Here is a 17,387-nt window from a genome sequence, read left to right on the forward strand (position 1 = left end):
TATCAAATGCTTTTTCTGCATCAATTGATATGATCATGTGGTTCTTCTCCTTTGTTTTATTTATGTGGTGGATTACATTGATTGTTTTTCTGATGTTGAACTAAAGTTACATGTCATCTTGGCTGGACCATGAATTCTCAGTGGTCTGGCAGTTATGTAGTGATGCAGTCACCTTCCATTCTGTGAACTGATGTGGTCATCCTCTATTTTTGAATAGTGCCAGTTTTCACATAATGACCTGGTCTTTGCAACCGACCCATGTTAATAAGGGAGAAGTAGGTGTATTCACATAGTCTCCAAGTAAAACCCCACAGATTACTCATTAAACACAAAGGAAAACAGGTACCTTTACCACAGAGAAATCTGGCAGAAATGTGTTAAATCTGATTAAATTTAACATCATGTCTGATGTAAAGTATTAGGAAGCACACAACCTCACCTGTACTGTGTTGTCAAAAATGTGCAACTTGAATCAAATGATGAGGGAACTATCTGGTAAGTAAAATCACGAGGAAATAATTAGCATTCTGCAAAACAATTGACATGGAGTGTTATACCAATGCCGTAGAAAACAATAAAAGGCTAAAAATGGTTCTAGATTAAAAGGAACTAACCAAATTCACTACTGTGGAGTCAGAGCTGACTCACAGCGACCCCTCCTTGGGTTGCTGAGGCAGTATCACTATAGAAGTAGATTGCCCAACCTTCCTTCCAAGGACTGGCTGGTGGGTTTGAACCACCAGCCTTCTGGTTAACAGTCAAATGCCTTAGGCACTACGCTACCAGAGCTCCTAAAAGGAACTAAAGAGATAGGAAAACAAATGCAATGTGTGATCTTTGGGCAGATAAAGAAGGTGTTAAAATAATAATAAAAACTACAGTCCTGAAACCAAAAGACCAGCTATAAAGGACATCACTGGGATGACTGCATGTGGATTGTACATTAAATGATAGTACTGTATCAATGATACATTTCCTGAGTGTGATAAGTGCAGGAAGATGCCCTTATAAGAAAAAGGTGATACATGCTAAAATATTTAGGGGTGAAGGTTCATAAAGTCTGCAACTAACACTTGAAGCATTCAAAAAAAAGCATACAGGAGATTAAGATAATGTGGCAAAATGTTAAAAACTGATGAATCTAGGCAACGTACCAAATGTAAGTGATCAACACAGTGGCACTGAAGAAAAAGACAGAGAGGTGCATGGGAGGTACAGACAATAAAAACGAACCCTTTTGCACATACAGTACTGTGCTGTCAGTGAAGGCAAACATGGATATACGGGTGGATAGATGGGTGGACAGGCTAAAGTATTAGGGATATCTATGAAGAGGGGAGCTCTGGTAGCATAGTGCCTAAGGCTCTTGACTGCTAACCAGGAGGCTGGCGGTTCAAACCCACCAGCCACTCCTAGAAAGGAAGGTTGGGCAATCCTACTTCCGTAGCGATAACTGCCTCGGAAACCCAAGGAGGGGTCGCTACGAGTCGGGGCCGACTCGACGGCATATAACAACAACAACAACAATATGAAGAGGGGAGTGTGCCCATGACTATGTATAGGGTTGGCAGACAATGTTTCTACAACTGTATTGGTATGTTCTTTAAGAATTCCCAGGTATACAGTAGAGCTGACAAGGGACAAGGTTGTAGTCATTTCTTGGCCACAGCCAGCTACCCAGAGGGAGTGAGCAGTTGGACCTGTGGGCTCGGGACCATAGTCACAGGGGACATCAAGCTCAATTGGCAAAGCATACTACACAAAACACTGTTCCACATCCTGCTTTGGCAAATAGCGACTGGGATTTTAACAGCTTGCAAGTGGCCATCTAGATGCAACAATGGCTCTCTCCTTGTCCAGAGCAAAGAATGAAGAAAACCAAAGATTCATGGAAACAATTAGTCCAAGTGACTGGTACACCATGTGCTCCTCAGCCTATATGACTATGAGACGACTAGATGGTGCCCAGCTACCACTGTCAACCACTCAGAGGGGGATCTATGTAGCAGATCCTGGACAGAGTGGGAGAACAACGTGGAACAAAATTCAAAATCATTAAAAAAAAAAAAAAAAGGGACCAGGTTTGCTAGTCTGATAGAGCCTGATGGAACCCCTGAGACTGTGGCCCCCAGCTGCCCTTCACATCTGGAATTGAACCCACTCCTGTGGCTTCCAGCCAAACAAAAGACAGGCATATGAGGTGAATGTTTACATTAGGTAGATACACTCCTTGGAGAGATCAATCATGGGAGAATACAAGGGCAGTGTATGCACAGGGAGACAGCTCAGGAAGTAGGAGTGCACAGGAAGGATGGATACAGGGAAGAGGTTACTATGGGGAGGAAGTGGGAGGGGAGCTGTTGCATTATGGGAAATTGTAGTCAATGTCATGAGACAAAGTGTATGTGAGCTGCTGTATGGAAAGTGAATTTGCTCTGTAAACTTTCACCCAAATCACAATAATAAAAATAAAAGAACAGCAACCAAAACTGATTAATCTAGGTGATAAGCATATGGGTGTGCACTGCACTATTCTCGCAACTCATCTTTTCTGTGGGTTTGAAATGTTCAAAATAAGGAGTTGGGGGTGGGGTGGGGACCTGACTGAACCCACTGGCCTGGGCCCACTTCTACTCTGTGTCCACTGCCACTCCTGTGGACTCATTTGTACCGTTTTATCACATCTGGCATTTTCTGTGTGTGTTTTCTCTTCAAATACGTTGAAAATAGGAAAGAGAGTTGAGATGTGACCAGGAGTGAAAGATTTTTCTGCTAGCCTTCCTCACTGCTTTGAACATCTCCACTCCATTTCTTGTATCTTGCCCCTGGCTCCCATTCTTTTTCCCAGGGAATAGACAGCACTGGAAGTACCTGTGGAAGTCACTCAGGTGTTCTCCATCTATATAATCCTCCAAGGTCAAAGTCAAGTCTGCCACTTGCTGTGAACCACATTCCTGAATAAATGGAAATAAAAAACAAAAAACTACAGTGAGAGGCTGTGGGCATTTCTGGACTAATGGGTGGGAGACATGAAAGCAACAATTAAATATTCAACCTAAAGAAACACTTGTGCACAATGACACAGATACAGGACTGTTTGTAACAAATGAACTCCCCTTCTAAACCACGGGTGCCTCTGATTTAGGAACAGTCTTTCCAACCAAGGCAGAGGCAAGAAAACCTACTTCCTTTGGCAGCTCAACTCAGGCATGTTAATTGAGGTGCCAAATGGATGTGCGACTTTAAGTGGGAGGCGAGCAACCTGGAGACATAGGCCCAGTAAGGGACAGACATCTTGCTAATAAGGCAGCTGGAGAGCAGCAGGGGCCACAACATCAGTGGCTCATAAGAAGGGGCACCACGGTCGGCAGTATTAGCCAGTAGCTAATGCTTGAGAGTGGTGACAGCAGCAGTGGCTTCCATAACATGGTTTGGGCCACTGTCCCTAGAAACTCAGCCTTTAACCCTCTCCAGCCCTGCCAACAACTTATTGAGCTATCCCAGTTATTTTTCTTTAAATGTATTTTCTTGTTACTGTTGACAATGTACACAGCAAAGCATCTACCAATTTGATGGTTTCTCATGTACAATTCAGTGACATGGAATACATTCTTTTGAGTTGTACAACCACTCTCACCCTCCTTTTTGAGTTGTTCCTCCCTCATTAACATAAGCTCATTGCTCCCTAAGTGTCTTATCTAATATTTTGAGTTGCTGTTGTCAATTTGATCACATATCAACTTCATGGTGGGATCTACCACAAGCAGCTGAGTAGCTGCCTTTGGGATGTGGTCTGCTTCCCATATATAAGAAACAGCTTTGGGAATGGGCCCTAGCCTATGGCATGCTTGAACCCTGCGTGTAGCCGTGTCATTGTTCAGCAGTCTGCCATGCTCTGCCAACCTTGGGACTTTCAGTGGAGTTGAATTAATGGCCTGCTGTGTGGTTTCATAACATTGGGGCTGTGCCTTTTTACTTGTTAACCTTGGGTTTGTCAGCCTCAGCAGCCAGCAGCTGAGTGAGGAAAAGCCTCCAGCTTCAGTGGGCCAGGAACAGGAGACAGAGCTAAAGCCAAGGTTAAGGGGCTTTCAAGCAGCCCCTAGAGTCTGGCATTTTGAACTCGGACTTCTAGCCTCTACACTGTAAGAGCATAAATTCCTGTTTGTTCAAGCCATCCACATTTGTGTTATATTCCTGTCAGAGAGGCACTAGGTAACCGGAACAGTAGCCAAGCATTTAACCACTGTACAACCAGTACTCCTTACTGGAGCTACAATCAGCTTTTTTACTCCCATGTTATCACTGAATGATAAATTACTTAATCATTCCTGTGTTAATGTACACCATCACCACCAGCTGCCACTGAGTCAGTTCTGATTCAGGGCATCCCAGGTGAGTCAGAGTGAACTGGGCTCCACAGGGCTTTCAATGGCCAATTTTTCAGAAGGATCACCAGGTGTTCCTTCCCAGGCAGCTCTAGGTGGACACAAACCTCCACCTTTCAGTCAGCAGCTGAGGATGTTAACGGTTTGCACCACCCAGGGACAGCCTCTGCTTTTATAACAACAGGTGGTAAACATCTTTGTGGACAAAGCTTTTCTATACAGGCAGTCCCTAGGTTATGAACATCTGATTTATGGACAACCTGTGCTTGCCCTTTAATGTTATATAAATTTGCCCTCACTTTGAAACAACTGAACCAACCCCTACTTTCAACAAATTCTTCATCACAGTCACCTTCACTTGCTGCACGTGCAGCTTTTAAATCACTGATGAGCCCTTTCTTGCCCTAAAGTGAGGCTAAGTAAGAGCCATATGTACCTGTTCCAACTTACCTACAAATTCAACTTAAAGACACACTTCGGAATGGATCTTGTTCATAACCTGGGGACTGCCTGTATTTTAATTCTCTCTTCAGGACAAAATTCCAGAAGTGGGATCATGGGTAAAGGTCCATGAACATTTAAGGCTCTTAAGCCATACCATTAAAAGGGTTCTTAAAGGGCCATTGCAATGTCCACTCCATCAGCAGACCCCTGTGTGTTCCAGAGACTCACCAGCACATTGATGATCATGCTGTTCTCCACTGTGACAGCCTTCACAAGGAGCTTTCTTGACTCATCTTTAGACTCATACCGGAGGACATATAGGTCTTTATTGTTGTTCCACCCAGCTGGCAGCAGTTCTGATTTCTTATCATTGGGGCCTGGCTGAGAAGACACCCAGAATTGAGAGGAGGCAGATCATGATCTCACAACAAGAGCTATAAAGAGCCTTACAGATAATCTAGTCTCACCCCATCACTTCACAGATGAGGCTATAGATGTCTAAAGACATGACTTGTCCCAGGTCACACAGTAAGTCAGAGGTCTGAGACCCAGGTCTATGGATTCCTGGAATACCACTTTCTCTTGTATATCCAACGCCTTTCTGACACACCACCACAGCCTTTCACGAATCTGCAACCTTTGCTTTACAATCATCTCCCCTCTAAGCCCCTGCCAAGAATATCTCAAGGGATGCTATGAAATTCCAAGGCACTATTTTTCAACCTGGACTGTGGGGCCATCTGTAAGAGCATCACCAAATATTTTTCAAAAATACAGATTCTACTCAACAGACCAGGAGCTCTGGTAGCATAGTGTCTAAGGCACTTGACTGCTAACCAGAAGGCTGGCGATTCAAACCCACCAGCCACTCCTTGGAAGGAAGGTTGGGCAATCTATTTGCGTGGTGATACTGCCTCGGCAACCCAAGGAGGGGTCGCTATGAGTTGGGGCCGACTCAATGGCACATAACAACAACAACTCAACAGACCTATAACAAGTGAAGAGATCAAATCAGTGATCACAACCTCCCAACCCAAACAGTCCTGGACCAGATGGCTTCACTGGGGAATTCTACCAAACATTTAGAGAAGAACTGATGTCAATGCTGTTTAAACTCTCTCAAAAGGTAGAGAAGGAAGGAGGAATACTTCCTAATTCTATGAAACAAACATAACCCTGATACTAAAACCAGACAAAGACACCACAAGAAAACTACAGGCCAATATCTCTGACAAATATAGATGGAAAAATCCTTAACAAAACTGGAGTGAATGAAATCCAATAGCATATTAAAAGAGTCACACATGGTGATCAAGTGAGATTTATTCCAAGAATGCAGGGATGGTTCCACATTAGAAAATCAGTCAACGTCATACCCCAAGAGAACAAAAGAAAATCACACGATCATCTCTATGGATGCAGAAAAAGCACATGATAAAAAGAACACTCTTTCTTGATGAAAATCCTAATGAAGACTGGAAGAGAAGGTATGTTCCTTAATATGATTCATGGCATATATGAAAAGCCAACAGTCAACGTTCTATTTATGGAGATGACTGAGAGCTTTTCCCTTGAAATCTGGAACAAGGCCAGGATGCCTGCTCTCACCACTTCTACTCAATATTATATTAGAGTCCTACCCAGAGCAATAAAACATAGAGGGAAAAAAAGGTATCCAGACTGGAAAAGAGTGAGTAAAATTCTCTCTATTCATGGATGATCTGATCCTATATATAGAAAATCTCAAAGAGTCCACAAGCAGACTTTTAGAGTTAATAGAAGAATTTAGCAAAGTTGCTGAGTCAACAAACAAAAATCAGTAGGGTTTCTATATATCAGCAATGAGATATCAGAAAGGGAAGTCAGGGAAACAATTCCATTTACAATAGCATCTAAGAGAATTTAGTTGATTTCAAGTTGACACCTTGAAGTTGTCAAGGATTTCATATTACTTGGCTCTATAATCAACACCAATGGAAACAGTAGTCAAGACATCAGACGACGTATTGCATTGGGCAAATCTGCTGCAAAAGACCTCTTTCAAGTGATGAAGAGCAAAGATGTTTCCTTGAAGACTAAGGTGTGCCTAACCCAAGTCATGGTATTTTCAATCATCTCTTATGCATGTGAGAGCTGGACAATGAATAAGGAAGACCAAAGAAGTGCTGATGCTTTTGAGTTGTGGTGTTGGAGAAGAACGCTAAGAGAACCATGGTCTGCTAAAAGGACTAACGAATCTGTCCTGGAGGAAGTGCAGCCAGAATGCTCCTTGGAAGTGAGAATGGCCAGACTTCATCTCACCTACTTTAGTCATGTTTTCAGAAGGAACCATTCCCTGGAGAAGGATGTCATGCCTGGTAAAGTGGAGGGTCAATGAAGGCCCTCAATGAGAAGGATAGACACAGTGGCTGCAGCGATGGGCTCAGGTATGGCAAAGATCATGAGGCTGGCACAGTACTGGGCAGTGTTTTGTTCTGCTGTGCACAGGTTTGCTATGAGTCAGAAATGACTTGATGGCACTTAACAACAACATCTAAGAGAATAAAATACTAAGGAATAAATATAACCAGGGACATGAAGGACTCATACAATAAAAAATACACTACACTGCTGAAAGAGATAAACCCATTGCTGTTGAGTACACTCCAATTCATAGTGACCCTACAGTACATAGTAGAACTGCCCCCAAAGGGTTTCTAAGGCTGTAAATCTTTACAGAAGCAGACTTCCTCATCTTTCTCCCACAGAGTAGCTGGTGGGTTCTAACCACCAACCTTTTGGTTATCAGCCAAAGTCTTGACCACTGCATCATCAGGGCTTCTGAAAGAGATTAAATACTTAAATAAATGGAAAGAGGTTCCATGTTCATGGACTGGAAGGCTTAATATTGTTAAGATGCCAGTGCTACCCAAAGCTATATATATATTCAACACAATCCTAATGAAAAGTCCAACCATCTTCTTTACAGAAATAGAAAAAACAATCCTCAACTTTATATGGAATGGCAAGAGGCCCCAAATAGCTAAAGCAATGCTGGAAGAGTAGAATAAAACAGGAGCACTCACACTTCCTGATTTTAAAACAATTATACGGCTATGGTAATCAGAACAGCCTGCTCCTGGTACAACAACGGACACACAGATCAATGGAATAGAATTGAGAGTCCAGAAATAAACCCACACATCTATGGTCTACTGCTTTTTGACAAGGATGCTAAGTTCATTTGATAGGGAATGAACAACTCTTCAATAAATCATGGTGGGAAAACTGGATTTCCACATCCAGAAAAATGAAACAGGACTCATGCCTCACATCATACACAAAAACAAACTCAAAATGGATTCGGGACCTAAATGTGCAAATTAAAACTCTAAGCTTCTGAGAAGAACTGCAGGGGCAATGCTGTCAGGCCTAGTTTTTAATAATGGATTCTCTAATGTAGTAACAAAAGCACAAATAGCAAAAGACAAAATAAATAAATATGACCTTATAAAAATTAAACACTTTCATTCATCAAAAGACTGTAGCAAAAAAGTGAAAAGACAAGCTACTGACTGGGAGAATACCTTTGCTTATGTGATGGATGATGTTGTTTTTCTAGTGTTGAACCATCCCTGCATACCTGATATGAACCCCACTCAGTCATACTGTATTACTTTTTGATACATTGTTGGAGTCTACTGGCTAGGATTTTGTTGAAGATATTTGCAGCTATAGTCATGAGGGATATTGGTCTGTAGTTTTCCTTTTGAATGAGGTCTTTGCCTGGTTTTGGTATCAAGGTTATGCTTGCTTCATCAAATGAACTTGGGAGGATTCCACCCTTTTCTATGTTCTGGAATAGTTTGAGGACTGGTGTCAGTTCTTCTCTGAATGTTTAGTAGAATTCTCTGGTGAAACCGTCTGGGCCAGGAGATTTTTTTGTTGGTAACTTTTATGACCTGTTCAATCTCTTCTTTTGTTATGAGCCTGTTGAACTTTTCCATCTCACTCTGTATTAGTTTAGGTAAGCAGTGTGTTTCTAGAAATCTGTCCATTTTGTCTAGATTTTCAGCATAGTGGCTAAGACACTTGCCTGCTAACCAGACGGCTGGCGGTTCAAACCCACCAGCCACTCCTCGGAAGGAAGGTTGGGCAATCCTACTTCCGTAGTGATACTGCCTCGGAAACCCAAGGAGGGGTCGCTATGAGTCGGGGCCGACTCGACGGCACATAACAACAACAACAACAATAGTTTTTCATAGTGTCCTGATATTATCTTTTTTATTTCAGTTGGTTCTGTTGTGATGTTGCCCAATTTGTTTCTTATTTGTGTTATTTGTATTCTGGGAGAATATCTTTGGAAACCATGTATCTGATAAGACTCTAATAACAAAAATGTATATAAAACTTTGACAACTTAACAACAAATGGACAAATGACCCAATCATAAAATGGGCAAAGGACTTGAAGAGACATTTCACCAAAGAGGACATTCAAATGACCACCAAATACACAAAAGGATGCTCAGAGTCAGCCATCAGATAGATGTAAATCAAAACCACAATGAGATAATGTTTTGCTCCTACAAGGATGGCTAAAACCAAAAAAAATAATAATAACAAATGCTGGTGAGGATGTGGGAAAACTAGAACCCTTATCCCTTGCTGGTGGTAATGTAAAACAGTAAAGCCACTGTGGCAGACAGAGTGGCGGTTCCTCAAAAAACTAAAAGCAGAATTACCATACGACCCAATAATTTCACTCCTAGGTACATACCAAAATACTTGAAAGCAGAGACTCAAAACATTGTACACTAATGTTCAATGTAGCACTGTTCACAATAGCCAAAAGGTGGAAAAAAGCTAAACATCTATTAACAACAGATGAATGAGTAAACAAAATGTGGTACATATATGCAATGGAGTACTACTTAGCCAGTAGGAGAAATGAAGTCTTGACACATGCGACAGTATGGATGGGGCTTGAAGACAATATGCCAAGTGAAATAAGCCAATCACAAATTGACAAATACTGTATGAAGTCACTTATATATAAGACAAGAAAAGGCAAATGTATAGAGACCAAAATTTACTAGTGGTTACCAGGGGCAGGAGGGAGGCAGAAAAGGGATGTTAAAAATGATGGAAAAATCACACTGATTAAAGGTAAGGTTGCAGAGCCAATTACTGTAATTACTGTCAGTAAGGTGTACACCTGTAAAAAGTTGAATTGGCAAAAGTTGTGTGCTATACCTACAACAACAACAAAGAGTACCTGCTGAGCCTATTATATCTAACCAAACATCTCACGGAATTTGGTTCCTTGGTTTGGAGGTACAGGGTCATGGTTTCATGGGGCATTCCAGTTAATTGGCCTAATAATGTGTTTAGTGCTTCTGTTCTACCTCCTAGTTCACTGCATAGTGCCTGGGGTCTTTAAGGCTTACAAATGCCCATCCAAGGCACAACAATTGGTTTCTGTTCACCTGGAGCAACAGAGGAAGGAGAACCAGGAGTAGGAGGAGGATATGGAATGTGTAGCTAACTGCCTCCATGAACAAATGCCTCCTCTGCCATCCAGAAGAACTGAATGGTGCTTGTCTACCATTAGAATCTTGATCAAAAGGGGGAAATGTAGAACTAAATTTAAAAATTCTCATGGAATCCAGACTTTCTGTAGCCATGGAGCATATAAGAACCCCTGAAACTACTGTTCTAAAATAGTCTTTAAACCTTAAACCAAAAATATTCCCTGAAGTCATCCTAAAACCAAGTAATAGTTTAGCTTAACTAATAAAAAGGTCTGCTTTGAGCATTATGCTTTTTAAAGAACTATATGTATTCAAATCAACAACAGTAACTCAAAAGATTGGATAAGAACCTTAAAAGGCAGTGAGTTTATGTTAATGAAGGAGGAACAACTCAGAAAAAGAGGATGAGAATGGTTGCACAACTCAAAGAACATAATCCATGTCACTAAATTGTACGCATAGACACCGCTGAATTGGTTGATGTTTTGCTGTGTACATTCTCAACACTTAGGAAAAAATACAGGTTCTAATGTACTGCAAGGAGCTCTACTGGCATAGTGGATAAAGCATTTGGCTGCTAATGGGAAGGTCAGTGGTTCAAACGCACTAGCTACTCTGCGGAAGGAAGATGGGGTGCTACCCCATGGAAGGAAGATGGGGAGTTCCCCCGTAAAGATTTACAGCCTTGGAAACCCAATGGGCGTTGCTATGAGTTGGAATTGGCTTGATGGTAGTGAGGGTTTTTTTTTGTTTTAGTGTACTGCAGGGGTTTAACAGAAATTGTGAACAATTTTCACACATACACAAAATGTAGCATATGTATAAGATAAAAAGAATTATGAAATGGATGCCTGTGTATCCACCACCAGTTTTAGAAATAGGGCATCACTAATACTGCTAAAGCCCTGATTGTTTTTGCTGTTAGCAGCCATTGAGTCAATTCTCACATGGTGACCCCATGTGTGCAGAGTAAACTGCTCCACAGGGTTTTCAAGGCTATAACCTTTTGAAGGGAGCTCTGGTGGCACAGTGCCTAAGGCATGTGACTGCTAACCAGAAGGATGGCAGTTCAAACCTACCAGCCACTCCTTGGAAGGAAGGTTGGGCAATGTACTTCCGTAGTGATACCACCTCGGAAACCCAAGGAGGGGTCGCTATGAGTTGGGGCCGACTTGACAGCAGTGAGTAACCTTTTGGAAGCAGATTGCCAGGCCTGTCTCCCAAGGGTGGGTTTCAACTGCCAGCCTTTCAACCACTTAACTGTTTGCACCACCCAGAGACTCCTTAGAGCTGTGATTAGCATGCCCCAATCAATCTCCCTCCTTCCTCCTCAAGGGTGACCACTATTCTGTCCTTTATCTATAAAGTTTCCTCACTTTCCTTATAACTGTATTACTATACATGCAACAGAAAAAAATGTTAAGGTTTCAAATGCTTGTGAATATTATGTGCACAGTATCACATCTGCCACTTGCCTTTGTCACGCGATGTTTTTTGAGATTCATCCACATCAATGCATTTAACACGCACAGCTACATAGCATTCCATTGTATGAAGACACTGCAATGTATATTCAATTGTTGGTGGACATCTGGGGTGCTTCCACTGCTTTTGTTTTGCTAATATAAACAATGCTACCATGACTACTCCTGTAGACATCTGGTACACATATGGATGAATTTTCTCTACAATTTTTTGGGGAAAGAACTTTTAATTTATAAGATAAAGTCAGATTATTTTTCAAAAACGTAATTTGCACTCCCACCAGCAATGTAAAAGAGTCCCCCTGCTCCACATCATTGGCAATGTTGCTAACGTCCAACTTCCTCATGTTCCCCAACCTGCTGGGTGTAAAAGGCATTTTATCATGAGCTGCAGTGTCTTGCTTGCTCTCTTCTCTTGTGAGTTATAGTATCTTGCTTTCTTTTTTTTTCAACAATCCTTGGACTTATCTTTTACACACTCAAGTTTGAGGAATCGTTCTACTATCTCACGATTTGCAGGTGGGATTTCTTAAATAAGATCCATAAAAGAAAAATAATGAAGCCTTTGAGACTGCTCATAATTTCAAGCTTCTGTTCAACAGGCACCATCAAATTGATGGGCAGGCTATAGGCTAGGAAGAGATGTGTGCCATGGCTACAAATGGACAATATTCAGGATATAGAGCATGCCTAGGAAATAAACAGGAAAACACTGGGAACTTGTGAAAAACTGGCAAAAGATAGGAACAAACCAAAGATGAAGTGGCTGGTGATTGTATAAAGGGGTTGTTCAACCTTACTAGCAGAGAAGTGCAGGTTAAAATAATGAGATAGCAGGTCATAGACACCGGGCTGAAATGATCACTTCAGTCCCTAGACACCTGTGCACAGATGGACAGCATCGTCCAGAGCATCCGACCAAAAGCAGACTCCTTGCTGGCGAATCAATGCCAACTCATAGCCTATAGGACAGAGAACTGCCCCACAGGGTTCCCAAGGGTGCAATCTTTAGAAAGCAGACTGCCACATCTTTCTTCCATGGTGCAGCTGAGCACTTTAACCATTGCACCCCCAGGGCTCCTTGTGGAACATCTGAGTGGAGCAAAGTGCAAAATAAGCTTTTACAATGGAATACCACATCACAGTCAGAAGGATGCTCTAGATCTATCTGTATCATTACAGGTAAAGTAAGAGGCACGCTTTAAAGACAACCCACCAAGCCAAAGCCCTGCCATCGAGTCGATTCCAACTCATAGACACCCTATGAGGACAGAGAAGAACAGTCCCCACACATGGTTTCCAAGGCTGTAAATCTTTACGGAAACAGAGTGTCATATCTTTCTCCTGCAAAGTGGCTGGTGGGTTTAAACTACGGATCTTCTGGTTAGCAGCCAAATGCTTTAACCATTGTGCCATTAGCGCTCCTTATTTAAAGACAAGTTCTAAAGAAATGAGGTATACAGCCTAGCATCATTTATGTAAAATTGTAAAAACAAACAAACAAACAAACAGAATAGACTACATATTTTTCATGGATATATATTTCTATAGCTAAACATGGAGCAGGTGGGTTGGGAAGACCTATATTCAATGTATTCATGAGTAAGTGCCTGTTGATGGAGAGGGGAGTAGCACCAGAGATAAAGAATGAAGGGAAAGCAAAGGTGCAGCAAAGCAGGGCCTTACAGAGACCAAGGACCACGGGAGTCCAGGAAATGAGATTAGGGGACGCACACAGGAGTCACAACTGGCATGGTTTAAAGCCTGGCTGTATGACAAGGAAACTCACAGGACTGAAGGAGAGAGAGGAGAGTGACAAGAACAAAAGTGAAACTAATCAAACCGCTCAGCTAAGGGAGAAAGAGAAAGTGAACACCCACCCCTACCCAACCCCGCCCCATGTCCCCTCAGCAAATTTCCTGTTCCCTCTGGAAGCTGGGGATTTAGCACTGTCACATGCCTTGTCTTTGTTCGGCGGTGGATTACATCTTCCCACGGACATCGTTCAATCCACCAGAATGCTCTCTTTGACTATAGATAATTCCGTCTGCTCACCACCACACCACCTCTGGCTTCCAGAGGAAGAGATAAACAATTCCGAGGCTGGGAGAGGCTGATACCACTCACTGCAGTGTAACCCATGTGCCCCAGGCCCAAAGGGCTGCCCTGACATGGGGAAAACAGAGGTGTGACTTGAGAGGGACTGGCTCTGACGATAGCTAGCCAAACACAGCATTCAACCTCTCCCTAGGCCCTGACATCAAGTATCAGGGCTCCCAGAATGTGAAGGCTGGAAAGTAGCCAACGTACATGGGCCTGTCCTTTAACTCCCTGGGATGAAAACCCTAAGGCTGAGAATTGCCCAAGGTCACAGCAAGTCAAATGTAGCTGGCTTTGGAATCAGACCTTCTGGCTGGCTAGGCTAAGTCTGGAGAACAGTTATTCCCAGCCAGGTCTACCAGGCTGGCCCAAAGAGAATAAAGGTACTGTCCCTGCTGGCAAAATCCTGGGGCTGGACACAGTTTTCAAAGGTCATAAGTTCACTCCAGTGCCTCTCGGCCAACTGTACCCAAAGCGACTCACACAGATCATTTTGGGCAGCTTTGCTCTTTCATCTTAATCTGTGATTCCTACAACAGAAAATAAAATGCCCTAACTTAAGTCTATTAGTCTCTATTCCTTGTCCCTTAAACCACTTGACACAGCTATAAAGCTCTTACGAGGGATGGTGCTGACTTCAAGGAAGAAATCCAAATTCTAATACTGAATTTTAGTTGTAGTAATGAGTGTGCTGCTCTTCCATTCAAGTTTTATGACAGTTTCCCAGTACCAGCACATACAAAACTAAAGAGAAGAGCAGGCTATTTCGTTTTCTATCTAACTGTCAAGAAATGATACAGTTAAGTATGCTCTCAGGACCTTCCTCTCATTGCCCCACAAAGGTGGAGAGCAGGAGGTGGCTGAGAAGGCAACACAAACACGTTCTGAGCTTGGCAAACACGACCCCTCTTACCAAGTCAGCTGGCCTCAAGCCAGAAAATTAAGCCCCCCTCTTAAATAAACTAAAAGCAGTTCTCATGGTGCAGTGGTTAAAGCACTCAGCTCCTAACCAAAAGGTTCGCAGTTTGAACCCATCAGTCGCTCCATGGGATAAAGACAAAGCAGTCTGCTTCAGTAAGTATTTATAGCCTTGAGAACTCAATGGGGCAGATCTACTCTGTCCCCTACAGTCACGATGAACCGGAATCAACTCGGTGCTCGGTGGCAGTGGGTTTTGTTTTTTTTTTTAAGGGGGCGGGGGATACTAATAGAGAAGATGTCTCTCCAAATAACTTCTGCTCTAAATGAAAGTTTACTCGGCAGAAGTGAGAGGAGGCCTAGTACAACCTGGGCTTCAATGACACTGAAGGAGAGAAAGCAGACACCATCCTGTGAGAGGAAGAGAAGCAAAAATACACCATGGTCGGTTTGCAATCCACACATCTATCCCCTCAGACGACATGCGTGACTTAGCACTAGGGTGCACGGAGAGACAGTGGTCAACAGAAGGTGCTGGCCCTGCAAAGACAGCTGTGGGAGAAGAAACCTTACCCGGCCCTCACACCAGGGTGTATGTGTGTACTCAGTTGGGCTTTGGGCCCATGCTGAGTGAGGTAAACACCCGGCGTCCATCCCGGTGGATCCAGCTGTCTGTCGGAGGCTGGAGTACAGTATGAAGTTACGTGTGTACAGCCTCTGCTCCCCCAAGCTGAGTGGTAAGAAGCTGAGTGAAGTTCAGGTAGGTGAGGTGTGCTCAGGGGAGCAACACCCCAACCTGGGTGCCAGGACCACATAATCCTGCCCTGACAGATTGTCACGCTGTGCTTTTGTTCATGGGTTTACAAATCAGGTTGTGCCAGCTGTGCTCAGAAGCACTCCGAGGTGGGCTGGAATAAATGAGCACCCTTGGCCCGCAGGCTATCCCATTGGTGCCGTGTGTCCCAGGCCTCGGACTTGAGGACAGGGAAGTCAGGCGCTCTGGACTCGGCCTCCAGTCCTCTGGGTTTAAGCAGAAGGCAGCACCTCCCTCCACCCAGGTTCCGTGGTGTACCTGGTCGCCGGCACCCAGGCTGTGGTAGCCGTGCGTCACCACTTCCCAGTGCAGGAAGCAGATGAGCGCGTCCTGAGCGCAGGTGATGGCCGGCGCTGCCGAAGCGTACAGCACCTCCAATCCAGCCATGGACGCCAGCTGCTTCTGCAAGCACAGGAAAGAGAGGCAAGAAGGTGGTGAGCCCGTGCAGTCCTCTGAAAACGGATGACTCCACGGTCTTCTACTCCGCTTGCTCTGGCCCAAACTCCACCTGCTGCCAAAATGGAGCTACCCAAATGGAGCTGCCCCGGGGAGGGGCAGGGCTTCCGGAAGTAGGTCCAAGCGCAACCTCTCTTGCTCAAGCGAGTGGCCGGCTGGAAACGACAGCGCGACTCTTAAGGTTCCGCGACCACCACCAGGCTGGGCAGATTCCTGAGGGCGTGGCCCTTCAAAGCTGAAAATCCACAAAGCGGGATCGCTACTCTCAGTCCGTTGGGTCTGCAAGGTGAGAATACTTTACAAAGAGCAACAGACTTCCCATCCGCAAAAAGGGGAAACCAAAAGCAAACCTACTGCCATCGAGTTGATACCGACTCATAGCGACCTCTACTGGGTTTTCCAGGCAGTAAATCTTTACCGAAGTACATTGTCCAGTCTTGCTTCCGTGGAGTGGCTGGTGGGTTTGAACCACCAACCTTCTGGTTAGCAGTCACATACCTTAGGCACTGTGCTACCAGAGCTCCTTGCAAAAGGGGAAAGAGGTTACGAAATATGGCTAAAATCTATTCATAATAATAGTTGATACTTGAGAAATGCTTGTTATGGTGCCGCGTTCTAAATGCCTTGTGTTCATTTATTTAATCTTCACAACCCAAGCCTATGATATTGGCATTAATGATATTGCTATTTTACAGATGAGAAAACTGAGGCATGGAAGGGTAAATTTGACCAAGGTAACACAGCCTGCCAGTGAGTGACAGAGAAAATGTATCTGGTGTGCTAGCTCCTGTGTCAAAAACCTTTCTATCATCCTCTCAACAACTCTGTGAGATGTGTGCCATTATTGTCTCTATTTTGCAGATGACAAAACTGCCTCAGACAGTTGAAGCTACTTCCCCAAGAGGGTACAGCTGCTGACCTCAGCCCAGATCCACAGCCTGCTGCTACTACTACTACCTGTTGCCCGTAAGTCCATTCCTAGTGATGGCGACCCCATGTGTTACACAGTAGAACTGCTTGGTAGGGTTGTCTTGGCTGTAATCTTTAGGGAAGCAGATCACCACACCCTTCTTTCATGGCAGCACTGGATGGGTTCTGACTGTCAGCCTTTCAGTTAGTAATTGAGGGCAAACGGCTGTCACCACTACCAGTACCTCCCAAACTTCAATCATTTCTCAACCACCTTCATGAGTTTTACTAGCTATTATTTACTCAATAATTGTCTTGAAATCCTCTTACTGTTTGTACTAAAATAAATGTTGATTTCCCATCCC

At 43.6% G+C, this 17,387-nt stretch overlaps 1 protein-coding gene across 1 annotated transcript in view; it reads right to left on the bottom strand.

The window, feature by feature from the left end:
* The window catches only part of PSMF1 (proteasome inhibitor subunit 1), a 73,108-nt gene extending 57,064 nt beyond the window's left edge, over positions 1-16,044 (bottom strand). Inside the window, exons 1-3 of the mRNA XM_007934504.2 lie at positions 15,916-16,044; positions 5,058-5,210; positions 2,872-2,954 (exon numbers count right to left, since the gene is read on the bottom strand). Coding sequence (XP_007932695.1) covers positions 2,872-2,954; positions 5,058-5,210; positions 15,916-16,044 — 365 coding nt within the window. The remainder of the gene's footprint in view (positions 1-2,871; positions 2,955-5,057; positions 5,211-15,915) is intronic.
* Positions 16,045-17,387: the final 1,343 nt, after the last annotated feature.

The sequence above is a fragment of the Orycteropus afer genome, unplaced genomic scaffold (assembly GCF_000298275.1).
Source record: "Orycteropus afer afer isolate SDZICR_OR568_19922 unplaced genomic scaffold, OryAfe1.0 scaffold00020, whole genome shotgun sequence".
Taxonomy (NCBI): Eukaryota; Metazoa; Chordata; class Mammalia; order Tubulidentata; family Orycteropodidae; genus Orycteropus; species Orycteropus afer.